This window comes from Python bivittatus, unplaced genomic scaffold, assembly GCF_059951505.1.
Source record: "Python bivittatus isolate LINGU-HERP-01145 unplaced genomic scaffold, Pbiv_v1 ctg000430_np1212, whole genome shotgun sequence".
NCBI lineage: Eukaryota > Metazoa > Chordata > Lepidosauria > Squamata > Pythonidae > Python > Python bivittatus.
In genome coordinates, this window is record NW_028277071.1 from 2,940,284 (window position 1) to 2,959,555 (window position 19,272).

At 39.0% G+C, this 19,272-nt stretch overlaps 2 protein-coding genes across 2 annotated transcripts; both read right to left on the bottom strand.

Annotated features, from left to right (window-relative positions):
* Window positions 1-589: 589 nt before the first annotated feature.
* On the bottom strand, window positions 590-8,251 carry LOC103049291 (vomeronasal type-2 receptor 26-like). The gene is made up of 6 exons (XM_025176079.2): window positions 7,977-8,251; window positions 7,105-7,390; window positions 4,988-5,833; window positions 2,241-2,468; window positions 1,583-1,709; window positions 590-1,491 (listed from the first exon to the last, which is right to left on the bottom strand). The coding sequence occupies exons 1-6, from the start codon at window positions 8,249-8,251 to the stop codon at window positions 590-592; spliced, it is 2,664 nt and encodes an 887-aa protein (XP_025031847.2).
* Window positions 8,252-13,488: 5,237 nt separating this feature from the next.
* On the bottom strand, window positions 13,489-18,994 carry LOC107326568 (vomeronasal type-2 receptor 26-like). The gene is made up of 5 exons (XM_088143977.1): window positions 18,857-18,994; window positions 16,582-17,436; window positions 15,553-15,693; window positions 14,482-14,608; window positions 13,489-14,390 (listed from the first exon to the last, which is right to left on the bottom strand). Exons 1-5 carry the CDS (start codon window positions 18,992-18,994, stop codon window positions 13,489-13,491), a joined length of 2,163 nt encoding a protein of 720 aa, XP_088000103.1.
* Between the last annotated feature and the right edge of the window lie 278 nt (window positions 18,995-19,272).

Genomic DNA, 19,272 nt, shown 5'->3' on the forward strand with positions numbered 1-19,272 from the left:
CAAATCTGATTCTGCTGTATATCTTCCTCCTTATAGTTCAGTGTGTTATGGAGGCATCTACCTGTGCTGCTTCCAAATGTTAACTTATTGTGTACTTTAAATATGTTTTATTCCCTTTTGCCTGGGCAGTGGAGACTGAATATCTCCCTCAAGGTCAACTTCCTTACTCTGTACAGTACCTAAGAATTCCCAGTGTGTGGTTGCCTCAGAAACAATTCATTGGCCTCATTTTAAACCAAAAGCTCTATTGTATAGAGAATAGATTACTTCAGAATCCACACTCCCCTATACAAATTCTAATGTACATATGAATTAAATCAACCAGTAAAGTTAAAATGATTATTTATATAGCTCAATACTGTAACCAATCAAATGAAGAAGAAAATTTTGGATGCCCCCAATATCGGGGGGGGGGGGGAAGCCAGGTCCCCACAACCTACCAAAAGGCCAACCCAGGGGGCAGGTTGCTCCATCAGACAAGCACCTACAATAGGCAAATATAATTGTATATTGCTCTCGGGCTTAAATGGACACTTGGAAAAAATCTACAACAGATATAAATTCAGGATTTGAGGCAAACAGACATATTTTAAAACTTTCTTTTCATCAGCTGATGCTTACTGTTCAGTTCAGGTCTCATCAAAATGATAAAACATTTGGGAAAAAAGATACATACCAGTAAGCCAGCACTGGAGGAAATCATGGAGAAGACCTCCACAGCCACCATATATTTTCCTCTTGTGCTTAGATAGGTTGGAACAAAGCACAGCCAAACGCTGCAGAACACCAACATGCTGAAAGTGATGAATTTGGCTTCATTGAAACTGTCTGGTAACTTTCTAGCTAGAAAAGCAGCAGAGAAGCTGACCACGGCCAGGAAACCCATAAAGCCCAAGACACAGTAGAACATGGAGACTGATCCCTCACTGCACTCCATGATGACTTCTTCAGTCATGAAGTGCACATCAAAGTCTGGGTATGGTGGGGACATTATCAGCCATGCAGCACAAAAGCTGGCTTGAATAAGGGAGCAGGAAAAAAGTATAAAACTGACTATTCTTCTGCCCACCCATTTCCTCATTCTTGAACCAGGTTTGGTGGCCATGAACGCTAAAACCACCACAAAGGTTTTGGCCAATACACAAGAAACCGCCACCGAAAAGATGAGACCAAAAGCTGGTTGTCGAAGGAGACACACAGCCTTATTGGGTCTCCCAATAAATAGAAACACACAAAGGAAAGAGAGAAGAAGGGAAACAAGGAGAGCATAGGTGAGATTCCGGTTGTTGGCTTTGACGATAGGAGTGTCTTTGTGTTTAATGAAGATTGTGACTACCAAAGTTGTCATTAAAGAAAAACTAAGAGAAAGAGCAGTCAGACTGATCCCTATGAGTTCTTCACAGGACAAAAAGGTAATCTGCTTTGGTATGCATTTATTTCTATCAGGGTTTGGATAATGGTCATCTGGACACAGAGAACAGTCATTCACGTCTGAAAAAGAACACAACAGCTGTGGATATAGTAGATTATACATAGTGTTCTACCTAATGGTTTAGTGCCATTATACTTAGAAACTTCCTACCCTTCTCCTTTGATATTTTCCCCTCTGGACACAGAAGGCAATCATAGCAGCAAAACGGCTTCCCTTCTTTCTTGGCCTTGCTGTATCCTGCCTCACAAGGATCATTACACAGAGAAAAAGGTGATGCCTATCCATGAATAAAGAAGAATATTTTAAGATATAGCGGAAAAGGAAATATATGGAGAGGTACTATTATTGGGAATCAACAAATTAAAAAGGGAGCAATAAAGAAAATTAAAATAGCATGATGTAATTTTTGAGAAACAATAATTAGTCTCCAATGAACTCACTACACATCTACTATTACTGAATCTATGGTCTTCTATAAACATCATCCCCAGTCTCAATAGATGTTCTCTGTGCTGGGTAGGGAATGATGGTGCTCTTCAATTCTGTCTTCACCAGATTGAAGAAGTCTAGTAGCTAAGACTAGAAGACCATGGTTTTCACTTCCATACCTAATTTAGAGGCCCTATGGAGGGAAAGAAAAGGGTGCAATATTCTATACCAAATATTTGAAATGTAAACATTCTTATATCTATTCTTTTCTTTCTCCAAGGCATGTGTACATAGGTAAGCTCAGAAATAATGCTATGGAACTTCCATCAATAGAGATATTATTTTATGCTATATAAAGGAAGGCAGATATACATCTAACCTGATTAAAGCCTACTGGCCATGTGATAGAATCTACAGAGATATTGAAGAACATATCTGGTGGAATTGTGGGATCAATTGCTCCAACTTTAACCCTAAGAAAGGACTGGTTTGGGAATGTGATCCAGTTGATGATATCAAATCCACCAATGAATTCTCCATTTTTGTCAAAGGAGATCTTTTCACCCACACTGTTGTTGAATGAGACACTTCTCAGAAAGGAATGAAGCTACAATACAGAGACACACACAGAGGGAAAGAGAGCAAAGGGAGGGAGGGAGGGAGGGAGGGAGGGAGGGAGGGAAGAATGCATACTTTATGTTTCTTTGATTGCTTTTATTTTGGTTGTATACCAGCATCAAACAAATAACATAACAATCAGCCCAAAATAGAAGTAGGATATAATATTAACAAAACAAAATTAAAATTGATTAACAATCAAATTATATTGCAAATAACATTATTATATTATACTATATTTTATATTATATTATTATATATTACAAAATATAAAACCAGTGAAAAATCTATCAAATTACAATCAGTATTCTTAATGCTATAAGTAATCAAGGTAGACAACCATAGGTAAATACAGAAGAAATACTAGGATGTATAGGGCTATAACAATTTAAAATTATCCTTACTTGTAAAGAGCCTTATACTTGCTGTAATCCTACTAGAGTTTGATTCGAATTATTGCAGTTATAATCTAACAAACAAGAAGCAAGATCAAAAAAAATGTAAAGTAACTGAAATGGTGTTTGTGTATGTGTGTGTGTATATAATAAAAAGAAAGTATGTGTGTGTGTGTGTGTGTGTGTGTGTGTGTATATATATAATAAAAAGAGAGGAAGAAGAGATAATGAGTTATACTGAGTAATGGTAGCCTAGATGGTCCTCACAATCACCTGATTTGGAGGAATCATTTGCATTCAATCATAACCTGGGTACACAACTGAGCTACAATGTCTGAAATGGTTGCCTCCTGGCCAGCTAGCAAGAGACTAAGGCAATCAGCCTCCCTCCTGCCTGGCTATTGTGTTACAAATGGGGAAATATACATATCTTGGAGGTCTCTGGCAAATAGGCAGCTAAGGAACAAATGACCCAACATTTCAATCTCCGACTCACCATAAGGGCAGATTTGCTGCTCTTTCAGTATGTTGCAGAACATTCCCTACAAAAGGGCAGAAAGGAGGACTTTACGGTAGACAACTGTAAAGACTCCTCTACTGTTTTAGGGGCAATATTGTACATATAATGTGCATAATGTGTGGATGGTGGATGAATTCTCTAAACTATATATGTATATTATAATCACAGAAGGTGTCTTTTTCCAGCATATTGCACTACCTCCTTCACTCCCATTTACTGGGAGATTAACCAGTGGAAAACAGGAGTAGCAGTTACTAAAATATACTATAATAATGACAGCAGAGAATGTAAAAGGAAGATATCCAATAAAGCTTCTTTCATTCGAGAGTTAAAAAATATACTATGATGGATTGAGTTACATGAAGACAGAGTCAAATTTAATTTCCAGAAATAACTTCTAAGTGTAGAAGAAATTCACCAGTGAGAACCGATGAGGAGAACAGCAATGCCCTTTCTTTTACTGGATGTGTTCGAGTGGAGTCAGACCTGCCATCGGTTGGGACTGCAGGAATTTGAAATCCTGAGAAAATGCACTGAGGAGGGACTTGGTTTGATGGTCTAAATATCCATTTTGAACTATATGATTCTCTCCTCCCATGAAAGTATGTATGTCTGGCAAGAGGAGGACTCAGAATAACATCCTGCCTTGGTCCTCTCTTTGCAAAGGAGATAAAAACACCTTCACTCCCTCCCCTGTTTCTTTCAGAACCTTCTTCATGGAAGCATACATTGCTTCTCCTTTCATGTGCTGTAAAACCTTGCTTATGAATATCTGCCTGTAGAAGTGTAGTTGAGCCTCGATAGAAGCACCATGAAGAGGGGGTAGTCCTAGACCTAATAGAATGGGAGCATTTCAGCATCCTGAAATTTTGGGGAAGAAAGGATGTCTCACTTATATTATCAGTCCTTTCTCCTCCACTCATGGTTTGCATGAGAACATCTTCATCAGAGAATGCCTTGCAAAGTGGCCATGATGGTACTTTGAGTGATCAAAGAGCTGTGTCTCACTGTTGTTTTTTACCCCCAGAGGCTGGGACCATATGGAATCTAAGATTTCTAAAGTGGAATTGAACCTATTTAATCAAACAAAATGTAAATATTCCAATCAAAGCATCTAGAACAAAAGGCTGCCAAGCCACTGTTTCAGCACGACTTGCGGAGGGAGTGGACCACCTCTTTCCCTCTACTTATGGACTAATAATTATGACAGTTAATTTTTCTTTTAGAGTATAGATTCTTTTTTTAATCCTGCCTTTATTATTTTTATAAATAACTCAAGGCTGCAAACATACCTCATATTCCTTCCTCCTCCTATTTTCCCCACAACAAAAACCCTGTCAGGTGAGTTGTGCTGAGAGAGAGAGTGATTTGAGGTATAGAAGCATATTCTAAAGGATGTGGCTATAATTTTGTAGAATGCCTTTTGTAATTTTAATATCAGCATATGAATATGTTACTTGGGTAACTCATTAGTACATTTAACTTTTAGGCCAAATGTTAATGTCCTTAGAGAATTTTCATTAAGGTTAATGGACAGATATTGCAACTACAGGTATGGTGAAGTTTTCTGCATTTCTCTGCTTAAGATCTTACCTGCCACAGCTCTTGATTCTGTTGACTTCCTTCTTTCACTGTTGTTCTTTGCCTGGACTTAGATAAATACAGAGATTGCAAAGCATGTGCCACAGCATAGGCTGCATTGTAAATATTGTAGCTCTGGCCACTCATGCGTGTTTCAAACACAGAGGTAGGAAGGGTCTCAAGCCTCTCCTGTCCAGTACATTTTCTCTCCGACTTCTCCATTTCAGAGTTGGTGAAGAAACAACTGAATGCCTGTTCCCAGAAATCTTTCCTAAAACGATCATGCTGGTTGCTGGTTGAATTTAAGTTTTCAAGAAATTCCTGGAAGCCTTGGATCTCCTTTGTGTGAACTGCAAAGGATAAAGCACCTTGCAGGAAATGGATGTCCCAAAATTTATGAAAGGAAGTTGAGGTATAATCTGACTGAGCTGTTATAAGCCAGATTTTTGTCTTCTTTGGTACATCCTCCACTACTGACAGTTGGAGGAACATTCTCAGAAATGCTATGGATTGAATTCCACCATATAACATTATCACATTGGCTGTGCTATTCATGAGAACTTGATATATTTGGACTCCTTCACCTATTACTTCATTATAATCAATGTAAAAAGCTACATTTGGGAACTCTTGTATGAAATCAAAGCAGATGCCATGCTGGGAAAACATAGGGAGTACATCCTGTACAAATTTCTCTCCTTTGTCATCATTCACAGCAAGAAGGCCAATCCACACCCATCTAAAATACAGCAATAGCTGGAGGAGGCCCTTATGTTGGTGGGATTCATCTGGAAACATTTGTTGGAAGAAAACAGCTTGAGTCTCTTTATCCACAATTGGAGCAGAGCCATATGTCAACTAAATAATGCAAAAAGATATGAAATAGAGAAGGTCTAAGTGATCCTCTGTATTTGAGTCTGATTGTTCTTGAGCTTGTATATACTGAACTATTCTCCAACTAGTTATGCTTATTTCCAAATACCATCCCAAGTTTCTGTATTAGGTGTAAATTTTTTGTGGGTGTGTGGAAGAAGTCTCATTGTGCTAATTTTCTTTTCTAAAAAATGTAAAAATGACCATTCCAGAAAAGGAAAGATTAAACTTCAACCTTAATTCAGTGTCTGGATTGGAGAACATTTAGGTGTGCCAAACATATCCACTATCTGTTCAGACTTATTGTTACTCATGGTCCTGCACTAATCCAATCAAGCATAAATGAATGTCCAAGAATCCCAAAGCTCTTTTCTTTTTACCCCCTCCAATCTTTCCAGAGGATTCTGGAGACACTTTTAACCAATAGAGGTGAATATGTGTAGCTCAGGGTTGAACTGTGGAGTCCTTGGGGTTCTCTGAGCTTGGTTCTTTTCTTGCAAACATTTCATTACCCAGCTAGGTAACTTTTAACCTACAGAGAGAAACATCCATGGAAGCCCATGATATGTAAAACACCGTAGCTGCCCCCCTCCCCCATAGGTCAAAACTCTGTGCTTTTCTCCTGGAGCGATATAAGTGTTGCTGGACTAGAAGTGAACGGATGTTTCCCAAGGCTCAGAGGACAAAGGGACCTTATACAAGGAGGAGGAGAATCTCTAGGTGCTGGGTTCATCCAGCTTATGTTTTTTCTATTATTTTGAGATATGCATTCATGCAAATTTTTCTCTCCATCTACCATCTAGATGAATTATTGGGACCTTTAGGAAACCTGATATTTAAAAATCTCTGTTTGGTCTTCAAGGAGCATTTCTGTTTCCATCCTGTCCATATCATCTTTCAGTCAGCATGTATTCTTGTTTTTCTATTTCTGATGAACTATTATCTTTATTTGGAGTTTGAAATTAAACAGATAATTTGCCCAACTTAGATCATAATGATATCTTGCATTTGTTGGTAACCCAAGGAAATATTTGACTTCTTGGATTTGATATCTTCATTTGTGGTAATAAATGCTCACTGAATTACAAAAAATGCTTGTGTGCCAACTGGGTTCATTTCATCAACATGGACTATTAGTCATCTTTAAAGCTTCCTTAATGAGTATCTACCAAAATGGTGTATAGAATCTGAACAATGCTTCTAATCTAAAAGCTAACACTCTAAGCTTGTTCAGGTACATCTTCAGCACATCGTACCTGAGGAACTTTATAAATGCACAGGACAGTTGCCATGTAGAGACAGATGTCAGGTCCCCCAATGACTGCAGCCAGAATGTTTGGGTCTCCACACTTGTAGTTAGGGACAAATCTGCCCTGGGTGAAGAGAAGCACCATTGAGGCAAGATAAGTCCAACTTGGACTGAAATTGCTATTATAAATGTGGAAGCCCAGGGTGATGTTGGGTAGGATCTGGGTATTTTCACTGATCTCTGTGAGAGCAAACACTAAGGCAATGATGTGTTGGTAACTCTGAAACAATATCCTGAAACAAAAATCACATAATTATTAAGAAGTGTCTGTTTCAGAATACGGCATCTTCAGTCTTTCAGTACTATAATATGTTGATATATTTTAGTGCAATATATTTACTGCTGATCTGGGATCCTGCAAAATGCAAAGAAAAATACTAGCACATATATAACACTCCAAAATTGGGGGTTGCTTGAATAGAAGACAGGCTTGAAGTTGGAAGCATTATTTCTTCAGGATCAAACCCCAGCTTTTAAAGCATGGCCTATATCCAGTAGAAAGCAGCTGCATTTTGTTACCATAAAGTCAACTGAAAAAAGGTAATCACAGATTTTAGTGGTAGTTACAACTTCATAAATTAATTTGTATCCTCATTCTATATTTAGAGATAATTGGATATGATTAGTATTAGTATTAATGGAGCTTGGGCCACTTTATGTGGAAACTGAAATGTAGCTTGAACTTCAATCAAGGCATCCTGTTTTTAAGAGGGATGTTTCAGGCACTTTTTTTATTATACCTTTCAGGAAATTATTTTGAGCATCATGTGATTGAACAGCAAGGTACAGAGCTTGATTATAAATGAAAGATGTACTTACATAAGTCCATCTTGAAGTTCCTCAGAAGGATGTTGACTGAAAGAAATGGGATCAGAAAATGTTGAGAATACAGAAATAATGCCAGCAATGTTAACATCTCCAAGCTGATGATATGTGTGACGAATAGGAAGAGGCTCATAAAAGTCACATTGAACAGTAGGATCTTGGCATGCCACTTGAGGCATTACTGTCAACAATGACACCACAAATACAGTACTAACATCTTCCATGAATGTCTTCTTCCTGTATACAAATGCCTCTGTCTGCAGCAACATCCTTGAAGTAGGTCAGACTGGCCTGACTTCTTGAGATGTTTTTCAGACAAAAAAGAGACAGTGCAACATAGTATCAAATCAACTCCCAGAGCTTTGGGGCTGCCAGCCATAAGCTGGAATATCACGGGGAGCATTAATAGCATCCTTCAGGGTCAGTTCCTCCTTTTTCCTTGGAGTCCCATAGGATTTGGAGAAGACAAACTGGCTAATTTCATAATGATAGTGAGATGGTCACCTATGGAAATATTTTCAGTGTTCACAACTCCAAAGAAAACATGCGAGATCCTCCTGAGGGAGGAAGGCATGAGTCACAAGACAACCAATGAAAGTCATTATATTCACAGATCAAGATACAAATTGATGTGTGTGTGTGTGTATGTATGTGTGTGCATGTATATACATACATATACATACACACACACACATACATATATACACATCTATATATAGGCATTGATATAGTTAGATAATATAGGTAGATTTTATTCATTTTATTTTTATTTTTTAATTTATATTTAATTTATTATTTTATTTTTTGGTGCCTTGAGTCAGTGCTGACTCCTGACAACTACCTGAATGAATCCCTGCAGTTTTCTTGGCAAGATTTTGGGAAAGGGTTTCCATTGCCTTATTCGTAGGGCAGAGACTGAGTAACTAGAGCAAAGTCACTGAGGTTTGTGCCCAAATCTGGACTAAGACCTCATGGTCTCGATAGATAGCTTGAGAGCGAGAGAGCGAGAGAGAGAGAGAGAGAGAGAGAGAGAAGAGAGAGAGCAGAGAGATACAGCAGAGAGCAGAGGTGGAGAAGGAGGAGAAGGTGAAGGAGAAGCAGATGCACATGTAGAGACAGATACGTAAGTGCTTGCACATAAACAAAGAGGCAAACAAATAAAGAAATTAGTTAATACTTTTTGTATAATAAAATTAAAGTCTTTAGCATTATATCTCACATCTCATGATTTCATGCAGTATTCTTGGCAACAACTTTATAGTTGTTCAAATGGTTCCTGGACTATTTTAAGACCAACATATAGAGTTTGAACAAACATGGTTCAACACCTTACATTTGACCAGAAAATAATCATTGTGAATATTTCTTTATTTCAAACTAGATATATTTAATGATTGCTTATTACATAAGTAATGATCCACTTAATAGGAAAAATACATGCTAGAATTATATGTTTGGAAACATGACTATTGAAAGCCATTGTCTTCTAGATCACCACAGTTGGATGAAAGATGGGCATGGATTGGCTGGGAAGACATGAGAATTAAGACCTTTGGATCAAAACTCAAAAGGCATATTTTATTATATGAATAACATGGAATATTGCTGTCTGAGGATAACATCCACAGATTAGAAGGAAACCATTTGTCCCAGTATGTGTCAGGCCTAGCCCAAGGAACTCCAGGAGACCACGCAGATTCAGTTCAGCAATGTTTATTAGCTACAACCTCTATCAAGAATCTTCCCAGACTGAAACCAGGTCCCAGGGTCAGCCAGTCAACACACAGTGAATTCCTCAGGGAGGTGCCTGCCTCATCCTCTTATCTCTTCCCCGCCCTTCAGGAGATGAAAGAGGATGCTTCCCTCCCTGAGTCTGACCTTCATAATTCCATTCCATCACAGTATGTCAGTTCTAAAAAGGGAGTAAAATTGTAATCATGTCCAGATGTCATCAAAATGAAACTTGTTAGTGAGAGTCCAGCATATTGATCAATTTAATAGCACAATAAGAGACCAAAGAAGAGCCAGTTGATTCAGCTCTTCATTCAACTCCTCCTCCCACTTTCTCTCCAATGAACTATTCTAACTTGTAACATTGTCCAGTTGATTTCCATCTTCAGAGATAGGGTCCTCGACAGGCCTCAGCAATTCTTAAACTTGTCCTTGGGTCCAAATTACTTTTTAATTCTGCAGTTTTAATCCATCTTCAGTAGAACAATTTGAATTGAAATTCAATTTTTTTTTTCCATGATGGCACCACAGCAGGTGCATGGACTGTGGGCTCCTCCTTGCTGGTGGCTCTGTGTATATTATTAATGGCATGTGGAGGTGATTGGTGGTCCAAGACAATCCTGGGCTGGCAGAGATGGTTGTGTAGGCTGTTTGGGCTGACAGGGGAGATGAGAGGAGTGGTGGCACCAGTGCAGGTTGATAGAGCAGCGGCTGCTAGATTACAACACAGCCTTTTCAGTGTCTCCCTGGGCAGCAGACAGGTGGTGTGTCAGCAAGCAGAGTTCTTGCTGTAGAGGTTCTGCAGCATTGAAGTGGTGGTTGGGGAAACACAATGGCCCTGAGGATCAGCAGTCTTGATCTCATCTTACAAATGGTGCTGCACTGGGTTCTGAGAATGCAGTTGTGTGTTGGAGGAGACTGTAGGGAGGTGGCTGCCTGGTTCTGCCCTCCATTTTGGAACTGTGCAATGGGACAGGCCAGAGGTTGGCTGGGCCAGTGCACCAAAGTGTGATAGCAGTGGTGACAGTGCCTTGGCAAGAGGAGCCCTTGGTTGAACAGAAGGCTTTGATGGCCAGGTGATCAGAAGCAGTTGGAGCAGGAGAGCCAGCTTACATCCTGCAGCTGCCACATGGGAGACCAGCCATCTTAGATCACTTCCTGTTTGAATTATTGCCATGCACTCTACATGGGGCTGCTCTTGAAGGCCACACAGAAGTGACAACTTGTCTGGAATGCAGCAATGTGTGCAGTGTTGGGCACCCCTAGGTTTGTCTATATTACACCCAGTTGTGTGAGCTGCACTGACTCCCAGTATCCTTCTGGTTTCAATTCTAGGTGCTAGTTATCACCTTTAAAACCCTACCTGGCCCAGGACAAGGTCATCTGTGGGAGTGCCTCTCCCTGTGTGTATCTGCCCATCCCACCAGAATAGATAGGGTAAGTGTGCTCCAGGTCCCTCCCCTTAAATATTGCCATCTTGTGGGTCCTCAGAAGCATGCGTTCTCCACTGCACCCCCTGCCTTATGGAAAACCCTATCCTCCAAGATCTGACAAGCCCCCACCCTTCTAACCTGCAGGAAAGCACTTAAAAACTGGCTCTTCCCCCAAGCATTGGGATAGGTTAGAGTGGGAAGTTTGGAAAGAGATAAATTGTATCTTCCCATTGTGAGTAATGTGTATGATGCATGGGTGACAGCTGGGAAAGGAGGAAAGATCAGTAAGCCACAAATATCCATAAGGTTCAATCAACAGACTGACTGTACTATGTGTGTGGAAGAATATCAATGAATCAAGATAGGGAAGTGAATTTAAATATTTCCATTCCATTTCATCCAGAGTTCAAAATTATCAAAATGCTCACTACCTTCTAAACCCAGGACATGATGTCCAGCTCTCAAAGAAAGATGCTGTGACTATCAAAATCATCTTTTTGAGTCTATTAGAGCCATGGCACCTGATCAACCCAACTGCTGTAAAGTTCAGAAGGTCATCCAAGGACTGGAGGAATACCTTGGGATTTACCAAACCAACTTCTGAACTGCTCTCTGCTATCAACCCCTCTGCTATCAACCCAGTCCTTTGTTCTGAGTATGTTACTAATGTACATACTGAATTAAAGGAAGCAATTCTGCACAGGACAACTTGAGAGTTGGAAACTGTAGTGGAAACAGGTACCCACAGCTGGGAGAGGTTGGTAGCAGAAAAGAAAGTGGTAGCCTAAAAGTCCAGATGGATTGTAATGGCCTGTTAGCTTTAGAGAGTCAAAAACTCCAATCTAGTGTCTGTCCTAATAATAGATGAGGAAACGAACACTGGAAGTTGAGACTCCTAACACTGGCTGTTTTTACTGTAAGAAACCTTGACCTTGGAAAACTTACTGCCCAGAAAGTAGATGCAATATTGAAGTGCCAATTCCACACCTAGATCCCCAACAACACATTTTCAGACTTATATTACTCTCCTGCCACCACTTGAATGTGACCCTCTAGATGAAACCTTCAATCTTGCTCTGTTCAATTAGGACAGTTGGGACCCTCTTCCAGGAGCAAAGAATGCACTTTTCTCTTCTATTGGTACCACATATAGGTGTTTAACACTTCAGAAAGCATGCAAACGGAAGAAATTTGAATGTAGGCAAACCTCCTCCTGCTACACTCAGACAAGGCTGGCAGACAAGGGGTCATTACAGGAAGCAGCAAATGGATATATGTTCTTTTGGAAAGGGAAACCAAATCTATACTTGCCTTTGGGGTAGAGAGACATTGTGCTTCTTATTTCCTGAGCCTGCTAAAACACAGTTTGATCCTATGACCAAAAACATGCTTTTCTCTTCAGTGAACACACTGTAGCAAATTTATTGGAAAGGGACCAAGATGTAAGTCTGACACTAAAACGTATTGTACTTCAGATAGAGTGACTTTGAATTTGTCAGAAATTTCTTTGCCACAGATTTCCTGGTCCTGGTTACACAGCAGAAGACAGAAGGTCAGCGAGGTGGCCAACTGGAAGATCTTTTCAATTAACCTCCCTCTTTGTGGGTGACCACATCACACAATATGTACCTGAGAATTTCCAGTGTCTGACTTTTTTTCCAGGAAAAATACATAGGCAGCTTTGTTGAAATGAAAGGCTTCTCTGTATATGTTCTCCACTCCTTTTTACACATGGTAATGTGCATATCAATAAATCTGAATCAGTAAAGCCAAGCTTAACATTTGCATTTAAATGTTATATCTGAGTAAGTGAATGACTGCTGTGCATAGCTCATTGTTGTAACAAATCAAATAAAGAAGAAAAAAAATGCATAGATCTATAAAAAGAGCTAGTAACTTCTACATTCTCTTGTCCCCATACTGAAAGTTATCAATAAATCAATTTGTGGATTTATTTATTTATAATGTCTATATGGCCCCCTTCTTAAATACATAACTCTGGGCAGCTAGCCACCAATCTACAAAAAACCCAAAACTATAACTAAACAAAGTCAAAATAATAGAATACAAAGAAAACACCCAAAGCACCATATAACAAACTCATGAAGAAATACATCCTAATATTCCTGGGCTCCAACATGGAAGACAAGCGAGGTCTTGACAGACTTTCAGAAGTCAAGAAGGACTAGGTCCATCCACATATCAGGGGGCAGGTGGTTCCATAGGGCAGGACAATAACAGAAAAACTCAATGGAATTGAATTCCACTTTCCAGCTTAAATGTACACTGGGAAAAAAATCTGATATGTACACAAAAAGGGTTGGCGGTAAAGACACAGATTTTTAAATCATTCTTCTCATTAGCTGATGCTTATTATTCAATTCAGGTCTCATTACAATGATAAAACATTTGGGAAAGAAGATACACACCAGTAAGCCAGCACTGGAGGAAATCATGGAGAAGATCTCCACAGCCAGCATGTATTTTCCTCTGGTGCTTAGATACGTTGGAACAAAACATAGCCAAACACTGCAGAAGACCAACATGCTGAAGGTGATGAATTTGGCTTCATTGAAACTGTCCGGTAACTTCCTAGCTAAAAAAGCAGCAGAGAAGCTGACCATGGCCAGGAAACCCATAAAGCCCAAGACAGAGTAGAACATGGTGACTGATCCCTCACTACACTCCATCATGACTTCTTCAGACATTGAGTGCACATCAAAATCTGGGTATGGTGGGGACATTATCAGCCACACAGCACAAAAGCTGGCTTGAATAAGGGAGCAGGAAAAAATAATGAAACTGATTATTCTTCCACCCACCCATTTCTTCATTCTTGAACCAGGTTTGGTGGCCATGAATGCTAGAACCACAACAAAGGTTTTGGCCAATACACAAGAAACTGCCACAGAAAAGATGAGCCCAAAAGCTGGTTGTCGAAGGAGACACACAGTCTTATTGGGTCTCCCAATAAATAGAAACACACAAAGGAAAGAGAGAAGGAGGGAAACAAGGAGAATGTAGGTGAGATTCCGGTTGTTGGCTTTGACGATGGGAGTGTTTTTGTGTTTAATGAAGGTTGTAATTACGAAAGTTGTCATTAAAGAAAAAGTAAGAGAAAGAACAGTGAGACTGATCCCCATGGGTTCTTCATAGGACAAAAAAGTGATACGTTTTGGAATGCATATATTTCTTTCAGGGTTTGGATAATAATCTTCAGGACATGGAGAGCAGTCATCCGTATCTGAAAAAGAAGGCAACAGTGGTGTGTTTAATGCATAACACACACAGTTATACCAAATGGCTTAGTCCCTTTATATTTAGAATCTTCCTACCCTTCTTCCTTGATATTTTCCCCTCTGGACATGGAAGACAATTATAGCAGCAAAATGGCTCCCCTTCTTTCTTGGCCTTGCTGTATCCTGCCTGACAAGGATCATTACACAAGGAAAAAGATGCTCCCTATCCATAAATAAAGAATAATATTTTAAGATATGTAAGGGAAAGGAAGTGCTTGGAGAGATACTGTTACTGGGGAATCAACAAATTAAAAAGGGATTGATAAACAATTTTAAATTGTAGGAAGATGTTCTGAGGGGTTATTAGTCTGAAACTGTTTAATTGAACATCTACAATTGTAGGAATCTATGGATTTCTAATCATGTATAATTGTTATCATCATCTCCATCCTTAATAGATCATGTCAGTGCTGGGAAGGGATGATGGGACTATAATCTTCATCTAGAGGTCATTAAATTGAAGAAATCTAGTACAGAAGACTGCAAATTTGAAAATCTTGGGCCAAGAATTTGAGAGAGAATGAAAAATTTTATATTAAATATTTCAAACATTCTAGGTTGCCAAGTTCAAAAAACACTAATCTAGATGGATTGAAGAATATTAGATATCATCCCCATCCAGGAAGACAGTGGCTGTGTTGAATATGCTGACGTGTATAGGGGATACCAATCTGAATATATAGGGGATAACAGTCTGAAGAAAACCGATACATTAGATTGCAGCCTAAATTTCAAAATCAAGGTTTCAGAGTCCATGACTAAGAAAACACTCAGAGTGAAAAAAGAAGCTTTTTTGATCATGTAAATTTTAGCAATTTATAAAATGTTTGGTACCTAACTACAAACATGAGATATGCAGGGATCTTTTTCGGTTCCTAGGAAATCATAGTCGTTTTAAAGAAACTCCCCCAGAGTAGCTTATATATTTGCTTGTCCCAGAGAATAAACTAAGAAACATATCTGAATCTAGAATATTTTTAATGTTGTTTAAATGAGACAACACAACTAGTCAGACCCCACCTGGTTAAAGCTTTTTGGCAATATGACGGAATCCTCTGAAATGTTGAAGAACTTGTCTGGGGAAGCCATGGGATCTATCCTACCAACCTGGATCCTAAAAAATGATTGGTTTGGGAATGTGACCCACTTATTAATATCAAATCCACCAATTAGTTCTCCATCTTTGTCAAATGAAATCTTTTCTCCAGCACTGTTGTTGAATGAAACCCTTCTCAGGAAAGTATGAAGCTAAATTGAAAAGAGAGACAGGGGAGATAAAATATGTAAGAATCATTCATCATTCTGTTTCTGGACAGACTCTGTTTCATAGGGACTCAGTCTATTAGATTGTTCTATCATATTTCATTATCTGTGAGTTTCTTAAACACACGAATAGATGAAAATGTATACATATATTCAAAGGTATTGTTCTGTAATAGAAGGCCTTGGAAGATGTTAGTAGTAGTACATGAGGAAAGAAGGTATTCTGATTGTTAAAAATGTTTTTTCTCCCTTGATGAGTTTCAACCTATGTGCCTAGAGGGAGACATTTGTTTTTAGCAGGTATCCTTCTCAGGAAGTATTCATGGGGGTAATGTTATTTTTTTCTGAGCAATAGTGAGGAATATTGGATATGAGAATAATATGAGAATATGAATACCTGATTATAGGACACCACCTCTAGCAGGGTCATGAACAGCTCTAGCATCAGAGCTGATGCAAGGGGAACACTGTAGCATCAATTTCCAAGACTTTTAGGTAATGATGTGCCCCTATTATTATGAGTTCATTTTCTCTTTCAATGTGTTAGATGTATGTAATCATGAGCATCAGGATATTCCTTTTTGGGAGGGCACTGGAGATGTTATAAATGCAGAGGATGTCTTCTAGTGTTTCTGTCAAAATTTGACCAAACCAAGAGTCTAGTCTACATAAGGAGATCATGGTGTAGATCTATGATGCATAATGTTAACATGCAATTGCTTCTTATGTCTTCTGTGATCCTAAGATGTTGTAAGAATGGAATTGGTGGTAGACATGGCACTGAGATGTCCCAATGTCCTTTGGAGTGAGCCTTTTATGTGCTTTATAGACTGAACTTGCACATTTCCTAAGTATTTCTGCTCTGAACATTACCTGCCACATTTGTTGCTTCTGAAGCTTCTGCTGTCTTCCACCCACAATATTGTTGTGCTTGATTTTTGATGAACGCATTGCCTCCAAAGCATGCACTACAGCATAGACAGCATTGTATACACTGTAGCTGTGGCCAGACATGCTAAGTTCAAACACAGATGCAGGAAGGGTTGCCATCTTCTCCCTTCTTGTACAGATTGTGGCATATTGATTATCTGGATCATGGCTGTTAAACAAACACCTGAATGCATGCTCCCAGAAACTCCTTAGAAACCCATCATGTTCTGCTATGGTTGGATTTCTGATTAGAAGAAATTCCCGGAAGCCTGGCACCTCCTTTGAATGAACTGCAAAGGATAAAGCACTTTGGAGGAAATTTACATCCCAATCCCTTTGAAGAGAAATGGATGTGAAATCCATTTCAGCAGTCATGATCCAAACCTTTGTCTTCACTGATATATCTTCCAGTTCTGAATACTGCACTAACATTTTCATAAAGGTCATGGACTCCATTGCACCATATAAGACTATCACCTTGGCTGTGCTCTTCACAATGATATAGTAGGTTTTGTATGCTTCATCCATCACATCTGTAAAGTCACTGTAAAAAGCTACATTTGGGAACTTTCCTATGAAATCCAAGCAGATACCATTCGTGGACAACATGGGGAGGACAACCTCTACAACTTTCTCTCCTTTGTCATCATTCACAGCAAGAAAGCCAATCCAGATCCATCTAAAATACAGCAATAGCTGAAGGAGGCCCTTATTTTGGTGGGATTCATCTGGAAACATTTGCTGGATGAAAATAGCTTGAGTTGCTTTATCCGTGACTGGAGCAGAGCCATAGGTCAGCTAAGAAAAATAAAGGGGAAGAATGAAGAATGTGAAAAGCTGTTGTCACCTTCAAGGTACAAGGCACCTATTTGGTGCCTTCAAGTCAGTTTTCTCAGCAAGATTTTGGAAGAGGTTTCCTATTGCCTGGTTCCTAGGGCTGAGCGAGAGAGACTGGCCCAAGGTCACCCAACTGGCTTTGTACCTAGTGGGGCTTGAACTCATGGCCTTGTGGTTTCTAGCCCATTGCCTTAACCACTATACCAAACTGGGTCTCTGAATGGTGTTACACTTTTTAAATTATAATGCCTATTTTCAAACATCAGTTGGGATGTATCATGGATTCCATGTGTCTATGGTGATTATGAACAAACTGGACTACAATTTTTTCCCATGTATTGTGAACATGAGATCATTATGAATATATCATTGTAGAAAACGTCTGGACAAGAACTAAAACTTATTGGCCTTAGGAGGAAACTGAGCTGAGCATATGCTCTACTGCTCAAGACTGAATATGGAAAACACAATGAATAAATTAAAAAAAAAAAACCTTAACAATTGCATGACCGTCTTTTGAAAAATAAATAGCAAATTTTAGGAGATGTTTCAAATCACAGCCCTGGCGTTACAGATGCATGAAGACTTTTGCATTGGGAAGAAATTCCCATTAAAATGAATGGAAATCTTTTCTGCAAAGAACACAATAAGCATAAGAATGCAGTGCGGGTTCAAAGGCTTAAAACCCCATGCAACACAACCGAGATCCAGATTGGACACCCTGTGCCAACAAAAAGTTAATCATAGAATTTCTGATCGTTTGCTTAGGTTGATATTCTTATACACATTAAGCATCACTTTTAGCACACTGCTCCAAAATTCTGAGTGGCCAAGACTTTTGGTAATTGAATACAACAGGATAACACTTAAATATATACAGATATTAATATATAGCAACTTGTCTTCTAGTTTCACAAAGATTCACCTCCTTGCCAAGTGTCAACACTGATTATGCAACCAATCAACCAATCAAAAGTGAATCAAAAGTCTGAGTTAAAGCTTTTTCCTAAAGATGGATATCTTTTAACTTTAGAGGAAATGTTTGCATTTGAGAAGAATCACTCATAACTTCAAGCAGACACCTTCAGACTAAATGAGGCATTACTCTGTGATCCAGAAACCAATTCTGGAATGAAGCTATTAGATGGATGAAGCCTAAAACAAAGACCAGGTAATGTCCATGGAATGCAAATTACAAGTCTGTTTCACAAATTGGAAACTTTATTTGTAATTTTAATCTAGAATTTCTTTTTCCAGCATAAGGTAAGCTTTCTTTTTCAATCATACCCTTTCCCAACCCTCAGCCAGAAAATTGGATCCAAATGATCACAAGAACAGTAAATGGCTTGTTCAGTTCTTACGTGTCATCAGTACACTTTACCTGGGGAACTTTGTAGATGCCCAGTATGGTTGCCATGTAGAGACAGATGTCAGGTCCCCCAATAACTGCAGCTGGATTGTTCTGGACACCACACTTAAAATTAGGGATGAATCTATTTTCAGCAAAGAGAAGTTCCATTGAGGCAAGGTAGGTCCAGCTTGGACTGAAATAGCTATTATAGATGTTAAATCCCACGGTGACATTGGGTAAAATCTGGGGATTTTCATTTATCTCCTTTATAGCAAAAACTAAGGCCAGGATGTGTTGGTAACTCTGAAACAGTACCCTGCAATGAAAACTGTATGCTGTTTTTAAAGGAAGTGGTTCCAAAAAGTATTTCCTGTATTTATGCTTAAATTCACTTTAATTCTGAGCATTTAATACATTGCATAAAAATACACTATCATCCAAATAAA

Bases quoted from the DNA above. Each gene is read 5' to 3' on its own strand.
- LOC103049291 (XM_025176079.2), bottom strand. From the start codon at position 8,251: ATGTTGCTGCAGACAGAGGCATTTGTATACAGGAAGAAGACATTCATG. The intron at 5,834-7,104 runs GTACGATGTGCT...TGCATTATTTAG, and splicing joins GCATTTATAAAGTTCCTCAG to TTGACATATGGCTCTGCTCC. The intron at 1,710-2,240 runs GTTAGATGTATA...ATTCATGGATAG, and splicing joins GGCCAGTAGGCTTTAATCAG to GCATCACCTTTTTCTCTGTG.
- LOC107326568 (XM_088143977.1), bottom strand. From the start codon at position 18,994: ATGGAACTTCTCTTTGCTGAAAATAGATTCATCCCTAATTTTAAGTGT. The intron at 14,609-15,552 runs GTTGGTAGGATA...ATTTATGGATAG, and splicing joins AATCATTTTTTAGGATCCAG to GGAGCATCTTTTTCCTTGTG. The intron at 14,391-14,481 runs GTAGGAAGATTC...CTTCTTTTTCAG, and splicing joins GAAAATATCAAGGAAGAAGG to ATACGGATGACTGCTCTCCA.